This window comes from Falco naumanni, chromosome Z (genome assembly GCF_017639655.2).
Source record: "Falco naumanni isolate bFalNau1 chromosome Z, bFalNau1.pat, whole genome shotgun sequence".
NCBI lineage: Eukaryota > Metazoa > Chordata > Aves > Falconiformes > Falconidae > Falco > Falco naumanni.
The window spans coordinates 386,422-400,819 of NC_054080.1; the positions used below are offsets into that span (position 1 = coordinate 386,422).

At 53.3% G+C, this 14,398-nt stretch overlaps 2 protein-coding genes across 14 annotated transcripts in view; one reads left to right on the forward strand and one right to left on the reverse strand.

Moving 5' to 3' along the window:
• The window catches only part of LOC121080894 (FERM and PDZ domain-containing protein 1-like), a 44,830-nt gene extending 40,207 nt beyond the window's left edge, over nucleotides 1–4,623 (forward strand). For 12 of the 13 annotated variants that reach the window (XM_040579240.1, XM_040579241.1, XM_040579239.1 and 9 more), the window contains one exon: nucleotides 251–4,623. In XM_040579240.1, coding sequence (XP_040435174.1) covers nucleotides 251–2,319 — 2,069 coding nt within the window. In that variant the 3' untranslated portion in view covers nucleotides 2,320–4,623. The remainder of the gene's footprint in view (nucleotides 1–250) is intronic. The other variant, XM_040579242.1, reaches the window with a different exon arrangement.
• On the reverse strand, nucleotides 4,013–9,393 carry LOC121080896 (tRNA methyltransferase 10 homolog B-like). The gene is made up of 8 exons (XM_040579252.1): nucleotides 9,220–9,393; nucleotides 9,031–9,139; nucleotides 8,811–8,935; nucleotides 7,386–7,538; nucleotides 6,717–6,795; nucleotides 5,799–5,866; nucleotides 5,357–5,480; nucleotides 4,013–4,747 (listed from the first exon to the last, which is right to left on the reverse strand). The coding sequence occupies exons 1-8, from the start codon at nucleotides 9,376–9,378 to the stop codon at nucleotides 4,641–4,643; spliced, it is 924 nt and encodes a 307-aa protein (XP_040435186.1). The 5' UTR covers nucleotides 9,379–9,393; the 3' UTR covers nucleotides 4,013–4,640.
• Between the last annotated feature and the right edge of the window lie 5,005 nt (nucleotides 9,394–14,398).

Sequence of the window (14,398 nt, forward strand, 5' to 3'; positions counted from 1 at the left end):
ACTTTAAGTCGTTGTAGCCACAGCCCAGACTCTGTTTTGCTTGACATAACTGATTCCAAATGGGTGCTTGATCATAACACGGGGACAGTTTTCTTTGGCACTTGGGAGCCAGGCTTTGCTGCCAAACATTGATGCCTGCAATTGCAGGACCTGTGTTAAAGAGCATTTTGGCCCACTGCATAGACTCCTGGATATTCCGCTGCCTGTGGCTGTTTCCTGACTTGCATGTTTTGGGTTTTTTTCTTGCCAGCAGGCTACAATATGATGTCCCCATCCCAAGAGGGTACAGACAACTCCTTCTGCACCCTGAAGAAACCAAGATGTTACAGCTTGGAGGAGGACCTGATGACGAGGCAGACAGCAAGGGAGAAGCACAGGAAGGAGAAGGAGCTGACATACACCAAGAGCCTGAGGAAGAGGAGGTCTTTCTTGAAAACTGATTACACCTCGCAGGTCACTTTCCCCTTGGCTTTGCCAGGCTCTCTGCAGAGCTGCTGCTCCTGGCCACCCTCCCCACCACGCCTTGCTCAGCGCCCTGCTCCACACTCGTCAGAGGACATCAAGAAGGATGCAGCACTGGGGCTTCCTGCAGCCACTCAGGCCCGGAGAGATGCTGCTAGCTCAAATACATCTTCTGACCTGATGGAAATGGAGCCTGACACCCTGGAAACAAAATCACTGACTGACTCCGTGCTTTCTGCCATTTCAGCCGTTCGCCTGCCAGGTGACCTGCACAGGGAGGAGAGTGCAGGTGTCACCACGCATGTGGACGGTGGTCTCCAACCTGCACATGCTGTACATCCACCTTTCCTGTCCCTGGAGGAAGCTGTGCCCCTTCCTGGGGGACAAAGCAGAGCTGCTGAGGGAAGTTCCTCCATGAAGGCATGTACTGGGTGGCTAAGTGAGGAGAGCTGTGTGGCCACCAGCAGTTGGCTGGCCCAAGTGGTGCTGGAGGAGGTGGGTGAGGTGGTGGCAGCCCAGCATACAACTGGTGGTGTACCCCCATTCCTGGGCCAAGAGGTAACCTGCCCTGCTAACGGACCCATGCTGCTGCCATCAGCTCATGGTCCCAGTGTGGCATCTCCCCTTGAGGTTGCCCAGGACCAGGACCTCACATCACCCAGCCCATCTCAGGAAAGGGTAGATAGCCCACGAGAGCTTTTGGCCTCTCAGAAGACCTGTGGGTGCCTGGGGGCTGATGCTGTCAGAAAGGAGATGCAAACAGCTCCAGCTGAATCACCCTTTGAGAAAGAGTTGGTAAGCAGCCAGGATGAAGCAGAGCCCAGAAAAGACATGGCAAATGGGGCTCACAAGCAGCTGCAGCCTGTTCAGACCCCTCTTCCTAAAGAACAGGCTGGTGAGGTGGGGAAGGACTCTCCTCTGACTCCATCTCTAAGGCTTTCCGTCTCCTCAGGCCAAATTCCCTTGGGCTCACTGGGGAAAAGAGCAGGAGATCATGGGGCTTCAAAACTCTGCTTTCTCTGCTTTAACTACAAGAAGGGTGAGCAGACCCCTTCTGACCCCATCATGACCAGGTCCTTGGGGTTTTCCACAGTGAAGATGACCTCTCCACCACAGCTTGGGGTGGACAAGTGCAGCTGTCGGCTGTCCTATATCAGCTGCTTCCATAGAGCTGATGACAAGGGGGAACATGAAACCACCATCCCCACGTGCAGCACGTTTGTGGGGCCTCTCACCACACCACCATCCAGCGGCTGCGGTCTTCCTGGGGCCTCTCTGAGCAGTTACCTGGTCTCCATTGGGAGGGATGCAGCATGGGAGGACCCTCATGTCCAAGCCCTCAGCCAGCTGAAGGACCAAGCAAGAATGAGCCCTGCAGATTTCTCCTGCTTCCTAGCCTACACCACAGAGCTTCAGGAGGTTATTGGGAAGCTCTCTGGGAATGAAGCAACCCACCTGCAAGATCAATGTGCAGAGCAGGGTGCTGAAAGTAAGGGTGCCCTTGGATTAGCCTCTCAGGAGCTGCTGTCCAGTTGCCAGGAGTTCCTGAAAACAGAGCAGTCCCTCCAAGAGCTGCAGGGGGCACTCAGGGTGACGTTCGACCACCTGGTCCAGCTAGCAGTGGCCTGCTTCCAGGTGACGCACTGCCAGCTGTGCAGGCAGAGGCAGCAGGAGCTCGGGGCCGCGCTTGTGGATGTGGTGGGCACCTACCACCAGCTTGTGCAGGCCGTTCACCAGCAGCTTCACAGGCAAGGCTGCCCAGATCTGGGTGCCAGGCTCCTCGCCCACCAACATACAGCCTTTACAGCTGCCGTGTTTTGTCTCCTGCAGCAGTTCAGGGTACCCCCCTTGTCGTGACGGGGCGGTTTGGTGGAGCGCACACACACGCACCGGGTGGGGAAGAGCCCAGCCGCGTTCCCTTCTCTACCCTAACAGGCTCTCCCCATCAGGATGTTTAGCATCAGTAACGGTCACGGGATGTGTCCATGCATGTTGGCTTCGCTGCGCCAAGAGCTGCCCTGGCCGGGGGGTGGGCACAGGGCAGGGCATCCTGCCCTCCAGCCTAGCTTCGTGGAATTCTGCGTACACAATCTGTATGTAAGAGGCAAACTCACAGAGTGCTCTCAACGGTTTATGTATCTTGCCTGGGGCTTGTCCCTCACCTCCCAAAGGCCTGGCAGGTGGCCAGTCTCAAAGGGTTGTCCTAGCCCCCTTCTGTCACCTGTGGAGAAAGGTGGGGCTTTTTGGCCTGCCCTTCCTCCCATTCCTTACTCTCCAAGGCAGACCGGGAAGCAGAGCGATGTCAAATAGCAGTGCGAAGGAACGCAGGCTGCTCTGGCCACCTCCTGTGGCTGAGGATGTGCCTGGGCTTGTAAGAGAAACCTCTTTGGCAACAAAACTATATACTAGTATTTAGCTGTGTCGCCTTACAAGAGCAGAAGAGAGAGTTGTCCGGGGTGAGGGAGGCAACACCATATCCTACTCTTCCGATACGGTTTCTGTGTCAGCCAGCTTTTCTATTCCCGTTTTGCTAGCGCTGGAGAAAGTCCCTCATTAACCCTCCACGCTACTTTGGATCCGTGTCTTCCAGAAGGCACAGGTAAGGCCTTCAGACTGAAATGACCTTCACAACCATGAGGATGACCCGTTATGCCGGCCTCCCCAGGAGAGGGCAAGCCTCTTTTTCCAGCTTTTTCAGTAGCTCTTCTCCCATCACGCACGGCACAGCCCTGGCAAGCATGAGCCATCTGCCCTTAGGTACCATCCTGTCGCGCATCCTAGTCAGCACTCCGGTGCTGGAGGTGTGATTTCACCCCCCCACCCCCCCAGATGAAGACAGCAGAGGCAGGTCCCCAATTGCTGGCATCTAACTTCGGGACTTCCTCCTCCGGGGGATGCTGCACACACTTCTGTCCCCAAGCACCAGGGCAGCATGGGGACAGTATTGTCCTGTGGCTCTGTAACATCAGAGGGAGGCCACCTCCACTTTTTTTTACTCGTTCCGTGGAATGCTTCTGGAGGGCTTTAAGGCAAGTCCTTGCAGTTGAACCCAGGTGTGGAAGAGAGCAGCTGGGGCAGAAAGGAGTGTCACAGCCCCTCGGAGACCTCTCTATCCAGGCAGATTCCCAAGAGCCAGGCAAGCAAACACCCAGCAACCTTTGTTATCCCTGCACCAAACCCCCCAGAACCACTGCTCTCGCACTGTGCCTGCAGACAGCCAAGCTAGCAAGCCAAGGGCAGTCTGCTCTGCTGACCAGACAGGGACAGGGTGGCCACAGTACCTCCAGCCACTGGGTTAGCATATGCTGCTACCTAGCAAACTCAGGGGCTCAAGTAGCAGGTTAAAGTCTCTTACACAGGAGCCCAAGTGCAGACCTCTAACTACACACCAACAGCTGATGGAACAGGGAGACATGAAGAGTAAGAACTGGAAGAGCATGTGGGATGCTGGGCGAACCCAGAGGGCACAGCAAAGCAACGGGCACCAGCAAACAAATTCAGCTCGTGTGGGGAGCAACAACCACCAGTAACTGTAAAGATGCAATCGGAGTTTAAGAGTAAACATTTTATTTTAGCGTAGATGCACAGAATTAGCTGTAAGCTTCAACAACTCGCCAAGTCTTCAATTGGTTTCAAGTAGTTGGGACATGGTACACCTAAGAATAGTTTCTCCACTGGGGAGCCACTTTCCATGTGGTGTTCCCCAGCTGAAACAGCACTGTCCTTTTTCTGTGGGAAGGAATCTTCCTCACCACTGAGCTTTGCAATTCTAACTTCACCTTACTTACTGTTTAATCGAGGTGAAATAGCCTAAAGCTCTCATCCCTGTTCCAGAACAAGTGTAGATGCAGGAGTCAGAAACACTCTAAGCAGCATCTGCAATGAAGCAAAACTGAATTCCTGTCAAGTTTTCACTTGATCCCAGGGCTCCATCAGTTGTGGGTTTTTTTTTCTGTTCAAGGGGAAAAGTAATTCCCAGCATTGTACTGCTGAGGTAGAACACGACACTCTCGACAAGGTCCTCAAACAAGATTTAAGCAGAGCTGTTTTCTCTATGCACGTTCATGCTGGTTACTCTGCTTGAAATTTGGAGTTTGCCTTTCTTGTATGCACAGCTCCTTACCATCAAAAAATAAAAAAGAGTTTTCTTGTGCATTGTCACGCTGAGGTATTTCCACTTATTTCCCCGCATCTGGTAGCACATAACCTTTTCCAGAAGAAACTCCTGCTTTCAAAGCTGCTGGCCAGCATCGCGTCTCGTAGTAAGTTGCTAAGACATCAAAGACTGTTGGGAACAGAGAGATGTACCACGCTGTGAAACCGGTGTATCAGTAGCAAGCTCTACAATACACCACCACCACACCCCCCCCCGATTGCAAAACATCAGGACGTGGTAATAGCTGATGCCAGAGAAGGTTAGCATGGAGTCTGCATTCCCTCCCATGTCAAATCTGGTGAGTGAGTGAGTGAGTGAGTGAGTGAGTGAGTGAGTGAGTGAGTGAGTGAGTGAGTGAGTGAGGCTAATTTGAAGATGGCTTTGGGGAGCTCTGGGTAGGAACAGCAGAGGCTGCGTCAACTAAAGCAAGGTGCCCGCAGTCACCGTTCTGACGGACCCGTGCTGTCCTGTCTGTGCCGCTGACCATACACCCGGAAGCGCATCATACCCGTGTCTCCACATCAGGGCTCCCCTAGAACACGCAGTGGCCTCCAGCAGCTATGCCTGGTGCTCTGCAGTGCCCTCTGCCCCCTCTGCTTGTGCTGATGGAGATGGCAATGGCTTCTTCCCCCATTACTGAGCACTGGGCCCCCATTTTGCAAACCACTGCTTAGTGCTCGACAGCCTCCCCCCCTCCTCCAGCTCAGGCAACCGACAGGACACGGCGCAGCCTCCCACCTTGATTAATGGCCAGCGTCTCCGAGTGGTAGTTTTTGGTGTTAACTGCTTTCACCATGTACTCACGAATGGGGAGGCGGGCTGTTTGCAAGGACTGCTCTTGTGCCCTCTGCAGGGTCAGCTTCTGCAAGAGAAATAAGAACAAGGTGCCCTGTGCGCACAAACTTGCATATGCAGAGCACAGAGCACGCACATCATTTTGGGTACAAGCAGCTACGAAGGTGAAAACCATCCCGGGGCTTGTTTCACTGTGACTGCTGCAGTCTCTCAGCCTGGTGCTGGAACCCCACAGAACCTTGAGGAAAGACGGGTGTTTGCACAATAGTGACGTGTCGAATTGATGCAGCAGCAGCACCGGGTGCTACTAACGGGGACGTCTCTGCCCTCCTGAGAGAATGGGGAAGCCAACAGCCTCAGGTTCTGACAAGTGAATACTACTCACCTTGTGAATACTTTCATCCACCAGGCCTCCGAGGACATACACTTTATTTGGATCAATATCTTCAAGGACTAGAAAAAAAAGATTACTTGCTCACCACCACACAACAGTAAAATTCTGCATTACACCCTTCTCTGAGCAAGACTCCACTTCCATGAGAATGCTGTGGACAGAGCTGCCCTTCACCCTGTAGCCTCAGGCTGTGCAGGAGTGTGAAGCTTCAGAGAACGGAAGGGTCCGCCTGAACTGCAGGCAGGCTGACTGAAAGGGGGAGATCAGACTCAGGCTGAAAGCACAAAGCACCAGAGATATCACACGTTGTTCCCCTTAACCATTGTCAGTTCTGAGATGTGGCTGATGTGTTCATCTGATCCCAAGCAGCCTGCAGACGCCTCCCACTCACCTCCTAAAACATTTCCCAACCCTTAACAGATTCTTTATCAGAGTAAGGCATTTGCATCAAACAAGAAAGGGATCTACATCCCCAGAAATATACGGGCAGTCAGAAATGGAGGAAGAGGAGAACACACACAGAGCAGCAAATGAAGCAATCAAGGGAACGTTGTAGCTGCTGCATTATTTCAGAGAAAGATGTCATTTAGACTGTATCCAAAACTGCCCCAGCATCTCCCCTTCGCCCCTTCGTAGCATTACAAACTGCAGTGGGTCTACACACAGGTTTTAAGTTCAGTCTGCTGCAGATCACACACAACCCCGAGTCAAAACCTCATCCCCTGTCACAGCAGAAGGAAACAGGAATAGGTTTAGCATCAGATACAAGTACAGGGTACATCTTGCAATTTGAGACAGCGAATGCTTGGTATCAAATCACCTGAAGTATGAAACAGTCTTAAGAAGAAAAGCTTAAAAATCAACATCTTTCCCCAGTTCCTCTGTGCCTAAAGCATGTAAAATACTTACCATTGTCGGAGTCAGGAGTGAGATAAACAATCGCATCTAAAGGAAATAGGTCCAGGTAACTTTCTTGAGTTGTATCCATCTGAAAAATGCAAGACAAGGAGAAAAGCAGGCCATTTGCCCCAAGTCCATCTCTCAGAGCAAAACCTATTCTCAGACACAAACATACCAGAACTTGACACTACCAACTTAGGTGTTTGAACTCCTACAGATAGAGTTTGGGTTTGGTTTTTTATTTTTTTTTTTTAAATTGGAAAATGTTTCTGTATGAGCACTGAACAATATATCCCTCAAAATCCATTAAATTCTCTTCTCATCAAAATCCCTAAATGTGGTTTGAGGAAGGGAGAGCAGCAGTAATTAGCTAACTTTAAATGAGATCTGAGTTCTTAAAGAGATTCAGGAATTTCCACTTCAGGTGGTTTTCTCCCCTCACCGTTACCAGGTGCAGGCCCACAAGTGCTGTAGAACACATGGCTCAATGTCGCTGCTGTGACATTGTCTAAGGGCAAGAAGACCTGACCTTAACCACTGTCACCGAGCTGCATTCCCACACCACCCCCAGCTCTCGTTCCAGCCCACCGCAGCCTGTCTCGGACCCAAACTGAGGGCAACCACCGTGGCTATGGGGTGCTACAAACCTGGGAAACCACTGTAGCCAGAGACCCTTACCAAGTAACTGGAGAAGCCGTCATTCATGCGAAGACACTCCTCGTAGATCAATGAGCCCACCACAAACTCTGTCAGATAGAGCCAAAACGGCTTCTTGGCCCGCCTGTTTGCCCCGTAGAGTCTCCTGATCTGGGATGCGAGGCGGCTTGTTTCCTTCCAACAAATAACAAGCACAATGACTCACAAGTCTAGGAGCAAAGGGGTAACACAACCAACAAAAGTTGCATTCAGGGTCTGCAGATGTCTGCAACGCTTGTGTCACCGGCTGGTTACTAAGATCTGAAAAGGCTGTTTGTGGGGAGCACAGCTCGGGGAAACCCCCCCGAGAGCTGGGTGTGCAGCCAGCCCGTGCTGGAGACCAGGCAGCACGTGGGCAGGCCCGGGGGTCGAGGGACAGGCAGAGGCAGGACGGGCCAGCATCCCCCGCAGGGGCTGCACCCAGAAAAGCTGTTGCATGTTCTCTAACACACCCTGGCTGCAGGTGAGCTGGAGGGATTCTTAGCACAGCTTGAACAAGCCAGCAAGTGGCCCCAGCCACCTCCTCCACCCCCTTAGACACTTTCCATAGAGGGATGGACAGAGAAGCGCAGCTGCCAGGCCGTGTCAAGGTTGCGATGGGGCATGTCCCCAGCATCTCCTGAGGACCTGCCAGGCCAGCAGGCAGTGCTGGGGCGGGAGGGCACTGCAGGCAGTGTTCCAGATCTGCTAATAAGTTAGAATTAATTGACTTTATTTGATTTTATAAAATCACTTGGAATAAGAAATATATTTTAATGAAACTTGTAGTTGCACAACAAAAGCTGCTATGAAATCCTCTGTACAGCCCTGCAGCAAGGCCAAAAGCATAGGTCAGAATCACCTAGCAGGAATGATTAGAACGTAGATAATAGACTTAAGATTCAAGATGACTGAAGATAATTGGATACAGTATTTACAGGTAGACTGGGGAGAGGATTTCTGTGCATTTGACCAGTCTTCTGTATGTAGAAAGTGTATTGAAATGTCAGAATACAGAATTAATGGAAGTGGGGGGAGTCGACTGGAACAGCTTGTAGTTACCTGCCAAGAAACCGTGAACTTTAGTAAAAGGCAATTCTGGCAGGGGGAGATTGCGACCACCGACTCATATACCACCTACCCAAATCGTACCCCAGACCCATTTCTGGACCTTTCTAACCTTTACTGTGCAGAACCGGAGACGGGAGGAGGGTATGTTAATGATTTTCGGGAAATACCATGATTATGCACGAATACTTAATGAATACATTCTCTATATGGTGTCTGATTCTGAAGCTTGGTGTGCGTTGATCGTGAGAGGACTCACTCACGCACCCGGCCGTCAATAAAGAAGTGTCTGCTTATCTGCATCCCATTGGTGGGTAAATTGTTCGTTCCGAGATTTCGGTAACAGCAGGACCCTCGTACCTTCTCCGTCATGCGATCGGCCACGCCGAGGTCCACGCAAAGCCGGGGCCCCGCCGCCCGGGCCTGCAGAAGCCGTTCCTTTGCGAGGGTGGCCGGCACCTTCCCACCGTCCCGGAGGGCAGCCCCTGGGAGGCAGAGCACCGAAGGCAGCCCAGGCCCCGCGCCCGCCCACGGCCCGGAGCCCCTCGGCGGGGCCGCTCCGTGCCGCCCTGCCGCTCACCTGCGCCCTGGGCCCGCCGGGCCCGGCTCCTCTCCCGCTCCTGCCGCCGCTTCATCCTCTTGGCCGCCAGCACCCGCTCCCAGCGTCTCCGCTTCCGCAGCACGTTCCTCTGAGGGCGTCAACGGGGCCTCAGGCCTGCGGGCCTACCGCCGCCGAGCCCGCGCCGCGTCCCGTCCCGGGGGCACTTACCGAGCACCGCGCCGCGCCGCCCACCCGCCCCGCGTCGGGGCCGACGGCCGAGGGCTCGATACGCAGCAAGCGGAGGGCCTCGCAGGCCGCCTCCGCCTCAAGCCAGCTCCCGCCGCCCGCCATCGGCGCCGCTTCCCCATCGCTCCCGCCGCCCGCCATCGGCGCCGCTTCCGCTTCCGGGGCGGGGGGGAGGGGCTCGCTGGCCACGTCCCCTCGGGGCCGCCGCGGCTTGCCCCTCCCGGTGCCGCGGAGGGGAGGGTGGGGACAGTGACAAACGTAGAGCGCTGCAGCAGGCAGAAGCTGCACAGATAACAGAAACATCAGCACCCGAGAAAGAGCGAAGGGCAGGAGCTCAGCGCTCGGCGAAGGGACAGTTAGCACCGATGGAGATGAGCTCCACAAGAATGTCAATAAGGAGCCTTCTGACTAGGGCATGCTAACTGCTAAAAGAAAACAAACCAGGGGAAAATAATTGTGGTAGTAATAGATCAGCGACGGCCTACTCAAACGGCCCCCACCCCAAAGAGGATGGATCCCCCGGCGGGGGATCGTGGTGATACAGATTAAAACCAGCCCCGTGGGCACGTATTAGCTTGAGTGTTCAGAGTGGACAATAAGGAAGGACCAAGCATTAATGTCTGCATAATTACTGTATGCAAAGATAAACAGGAACTTCAGGGAACTGCCCAAGGAGTTGGAAAATACATCTTGAAGAGGCGCCAGAGGGGGATTCCGAATGTTCGGAAACCTTTCTGTATATGCCTGACTTTGTATAATAAATATCGGGCTGCTTGTTGAAACGGTGTGCAAGTGAGGAGGGGCGACCCCCCTTGCACTCAGCGCCGCAATAAACATACCTGCTTTATAACTCGAGCGGTAGAGTTCGATTCCGCACATCAGGAACCCGCGGCGGGCGGAACCCGCGGCGGGCGGAACCCGCGGCGGGCGGAACCCGCGGCGGGCGGAACCCGCGGCGGGCGGAACCCGCGGCGGGCGGAACCCGCGGCGGGCGGAACCCGCGGCGGGCGGAACCCGCGGCGGGCGGAACCCGCGGCGGGCGGAACCCGCGGCGGGCGGAACCCGCGGCGGGCGGAACCCGCGGCGGGCGGAACCCGCGGCGGGCGGAACCCGCGGCGGGCGGAACCCGCGGCGGGCGGAACCCGCGGCGGGCGGAACCCGCGGCGGGCGGAACCCGCGGCGGGCGGAACCCGCGGCGGGGCGGAACCCGCGGCGGGCGGAACCCGCGGCGGGCGGAACCCGCGCACCTGTCCGCGGCGGTGGGTGCCGGGAATGGGGATTTGGGGGGGACAGACGCTGTCACTCTGAACGTCCCTTATATACTGAGCGTGGTGTTCTGCGGGACTGTCCCTCTGGCCAGCTGGGGTCACCTGTCCTGGCTGTGTCCCCTCCCCATGTCCCGTGCCCCCCCCCCCCTCCCCCCCCCCCCCCCTCTGGCAGGGGCCCCAGAAACTGAGAAGTCCTTAATATAAAAAGTTCTCAGCAACAACTAAACGTCAGTGTGTTATCAGCGTTGTTACCCTACTCAGTCCAAAACACGGCACTGCAGGGGCTGCTAGGAAGAAAATTAACTTTATTCCAGCCAAAGCCAGGACAGGTGGTTTCTCCTTCTCGCTCAGGGCGCTGCATGCCATCGCAAACGGAGGGTAAATTTGTTGGGTACCTGTGCGCCATCCCTCTGCGAAGCAGCTCCCCATGTCACGCACCCCGCGTCCTCCAGTCCTGGATTTTTTTTCTTCCACTGATGGAAAAAAAAACAACCACCAGGCCCTTGTATCAATGTTTATGGGTTTGCTCTGGTGTTGAACCAGATGTGTGGCTGACCGTTACACGATGGGAGTCCTTGCTTTCAATGGGCCTAAAGCTACTTGTTGCACCTCAGTGTATTTTTGCATTTATCCTCAGAAAGTTTCATTTCTGAGATGGTTTTAGTGTTTTTCTTATCATTTTCACAGGCAGCACATGGATATGTTCTGGTACAGTATGTACAGCTGTTTCAGCATCTTCCTTCCTCGTAACAGCAAGCTGAGGTCTCTCTGCCCTGGTTATCATGGTTAGTCATTTATGCTGCAGTAATATGTTGGCATTTCAAGCCAGAATTCAAATACATGCCAAGCAAAAACACTCAGAGAATATGCGATCCAACAGGTTTGATTTTCGCCTCAAAATTGTAGGGGACAGCATGTGGTTGGTGGGGTGACTGGTGATCATGCAGTGTTCCTGGGAACATTCAGAACTGCTGCAGTGCATTCCAGGGAGCTGGGAAGATGCTCAAGATGCCTTTCAAACTCTACTGCCATGCCCGCACCAGCTGCACAACCATCTATGAGATGTGGCTGCTTTCGTCAAGCCCTTTACAACACAGCTGAAGAGCTAACAAGGCCTGTAGCCTAGAGACTGCAAGACCACACCTTCTTAACGGTATTACAAAGGGTGATACAGTCCTGCCGGTACCAAACCCTTTCCAGTGGTTCCAGTGTAACCGTGCTGTCTGCTTCAGGCCTCCAGAAGGCCTGATTCTGGTGCCACCGATTGTTCCGCAGGATGAAAGGCACCTCTGGCTGGAAGAAGGCTGTTTGGCAGAAAACCAAAAAGGCCTTTCATTTATTCTTCATGCCCTTTTGTGGAAGATCTGTTAGGGACACTGCTGGATGTCCTTGTGATGTTGCAGTATGCAGACTAGGGGGAAACACCTTTTAAGATTGAGAGATGCCACGGGTTCAGCATTGGTGGAGACGGGCTGGTTCATGGCCGGTGAGGAGAGCAAGGAGCAGCAGCCATGGTCTGCAGCTGAGATGGTGCATAGGAGGGGGGCAAGGCGATGTGATGCTTGCTGCATGCCCACGCAGCAGCTTTGGTAGAGTTGATTTTCTTCCTAGTAGCTGCTGCAGTGCGGTGTTTTGGATAGAGGATGAGAACAATGTTGATAACACTGTGATGTTTTTAGCTGTTGCTAAGAAATGTTCATATTGAGTCAAGTACTTTTCAGTTTCTAGGGCCCTGCCAGCAAGAAGGCTGGAGGGGCACAAGAAGCCAGGACAGAGCAGGACCAGGACAGCTGCCCTGAACTAGCCAAAAGGGCTATTTCACACCACAGAGCATCATGCTCGGTATATAAACTGGATCTGTGTGTGTGTGTTGTGTTGGCCAGGGCCAGCAGATTGCCACTCCGTGGTTGGCTGGGCATTGGTCAGCGAGTGGTGAGCAATTGTATTCTGCATCACCTGGGGCTTTTTTTCCTTGTCATCATCATCAGCATCATTGTTATTGTATTTCAATTATTAAATTGTCTTATCCCAAACCTCGAATTTTGTAGAGGAGGGAAGCTGGGTTAATTAACATTGATAATATACAACTGTGGGTTGGCCTATGTAGGTAAGGTGCAGCTGTGGCTGGTTCTGTTAAGTGGTTGAGAGCAAATTAAGAGAGAGCAGCTGAGGAAGAAGCAGAGAGAATGGGCCCTGGATGAGAGAGACTAGGAGAAGGCAGCAGAGTGAGTGGCATGAAGAGTATGTTGGTATGAGATGGTAAAAGACCTTGTTGCAGCTTGATAGTTTGGAGAGTGCTGTGGACAGAATTTCACCTTTTTTCTCCCCCCAATTCTCCTCCTCTTCCCACTGGCAGGAGGTGGGAGAGTGAGTGAGCAGCTGGGTGGTGCTTACTTGCTGGCTAGGATTAAACCACAGCAGGACTACAGCCAGGAATGGGACATGGGTTTCTGTTCCTAGAGCACCCACTGCCCTGCTAATGGAGCAGCAAGTCGCTTACGGTGGTGGAGGTGCCCCCAGGTCTTGTGGACTCAGCAGAAGTGGCTGAGGAAAAGTCCTCCCTTCCCAGGCTGCAGAAATGATATGTGCCCTTCCAAATAACAAACTCTCTTCTGTCCTTTCTCCCCAGCTTCAGCCTCCCCTAGCCTCAGGGGCACCATGGAGGTGGTCCCAGGTGGCATACAGCGCCAAGGATGAGAACGCTGCAAGGCTTGTTGCCCAGTACACAGTACCCAATAAGAAGGGCATGCCGTATGAATTGTGGAGCTCATAGAGGAAGCAGAAATTCAGGTGAAAAGATTTCTGCCGCAAGATTCTGTCAGCGGAAAGGGTCGAGAGTTTGAGTGGGTCACACGCCCTAAGAGAGCAGTTTTGGTCCCGTTAGGCCTAACAAAAACCTGAAAGGACATTGAGGTGAGCAGCCCTCCTTGCAAAGCTCCTTCCAGTCTACAGGATGGAGATTTTACTGGAAATCCTGCAGAGTGTTGACAGGATTGTGACTCTGCCTGGTTCCATGGGACTAGTGGGTTGTTTCAGATGGCACCTTGCGCGTGGGCTTTAGCTGGCGCACTGATGTGTATTTGTTTTTCTGAGAGAGCATCTGTATCTCCTTGAGACACTACTAGGAGTACTTTTTAACATTTTTAATGGAGAAAAAAACCGGCAGGAGATGTGTTGATGACAATATTAAAAGGCTTGGGGGTATTTCTGCTTTTGAGCTTTGATTTTGTTTCTCCAAAGCCAAATGGGCTGCGCAGTGGCAGAACAGTAAAACCTAATGCAGAACTCTGTATAAGGGGAAAAAAGAGAGAATTGGACAAGTCTCTCCTTCCCTGCTGTTGTTGAGAAGGAATACCACACCATCCTTCCTGATTGCGAAAACACTCCACCAGCCGCAGCTCCGTAGGGACTTCTCTCTTCCAAGAGCTTCCCGTCAGGGGAGTGCTGGTCCATCCCTCCCTATGCTTTCTGCCAGCCCGTTGAATCTCTGCTCTGCTACAGCTGCAGTGGCGCTGGTGAAGCTTGCAGGATAAGGGAAGGAGTCGGCAGACTTGAGGGTAAATGTGATGTACAGGGCAGGAGTCAGCTCAAATGTCACTTGCTGTGGTGCAGAGCCCCGTGTGTCTGTGTGCTGGAGGGTCAGCAAAGACCTCTGTGTAGGATCCAACCAACCTAGCAGACTTAGGTATCCAAACGGTGCTGCCAGCCTAGTTCCTCGGTGCCTGTTTGCCTAGGGAGGTGGTGTAATCACCGTCCCTAGAAGTTGTTCAAAAAACCCCCGCACAGATGCATGGCTTAGTGACGGACTTGGCAGTCCTGGGTTAATGGTTGGACCTGATGATCTTCAAGGTCTTTTCCAACCCAAATGTTTCTACGATTCTATGAAACTTATG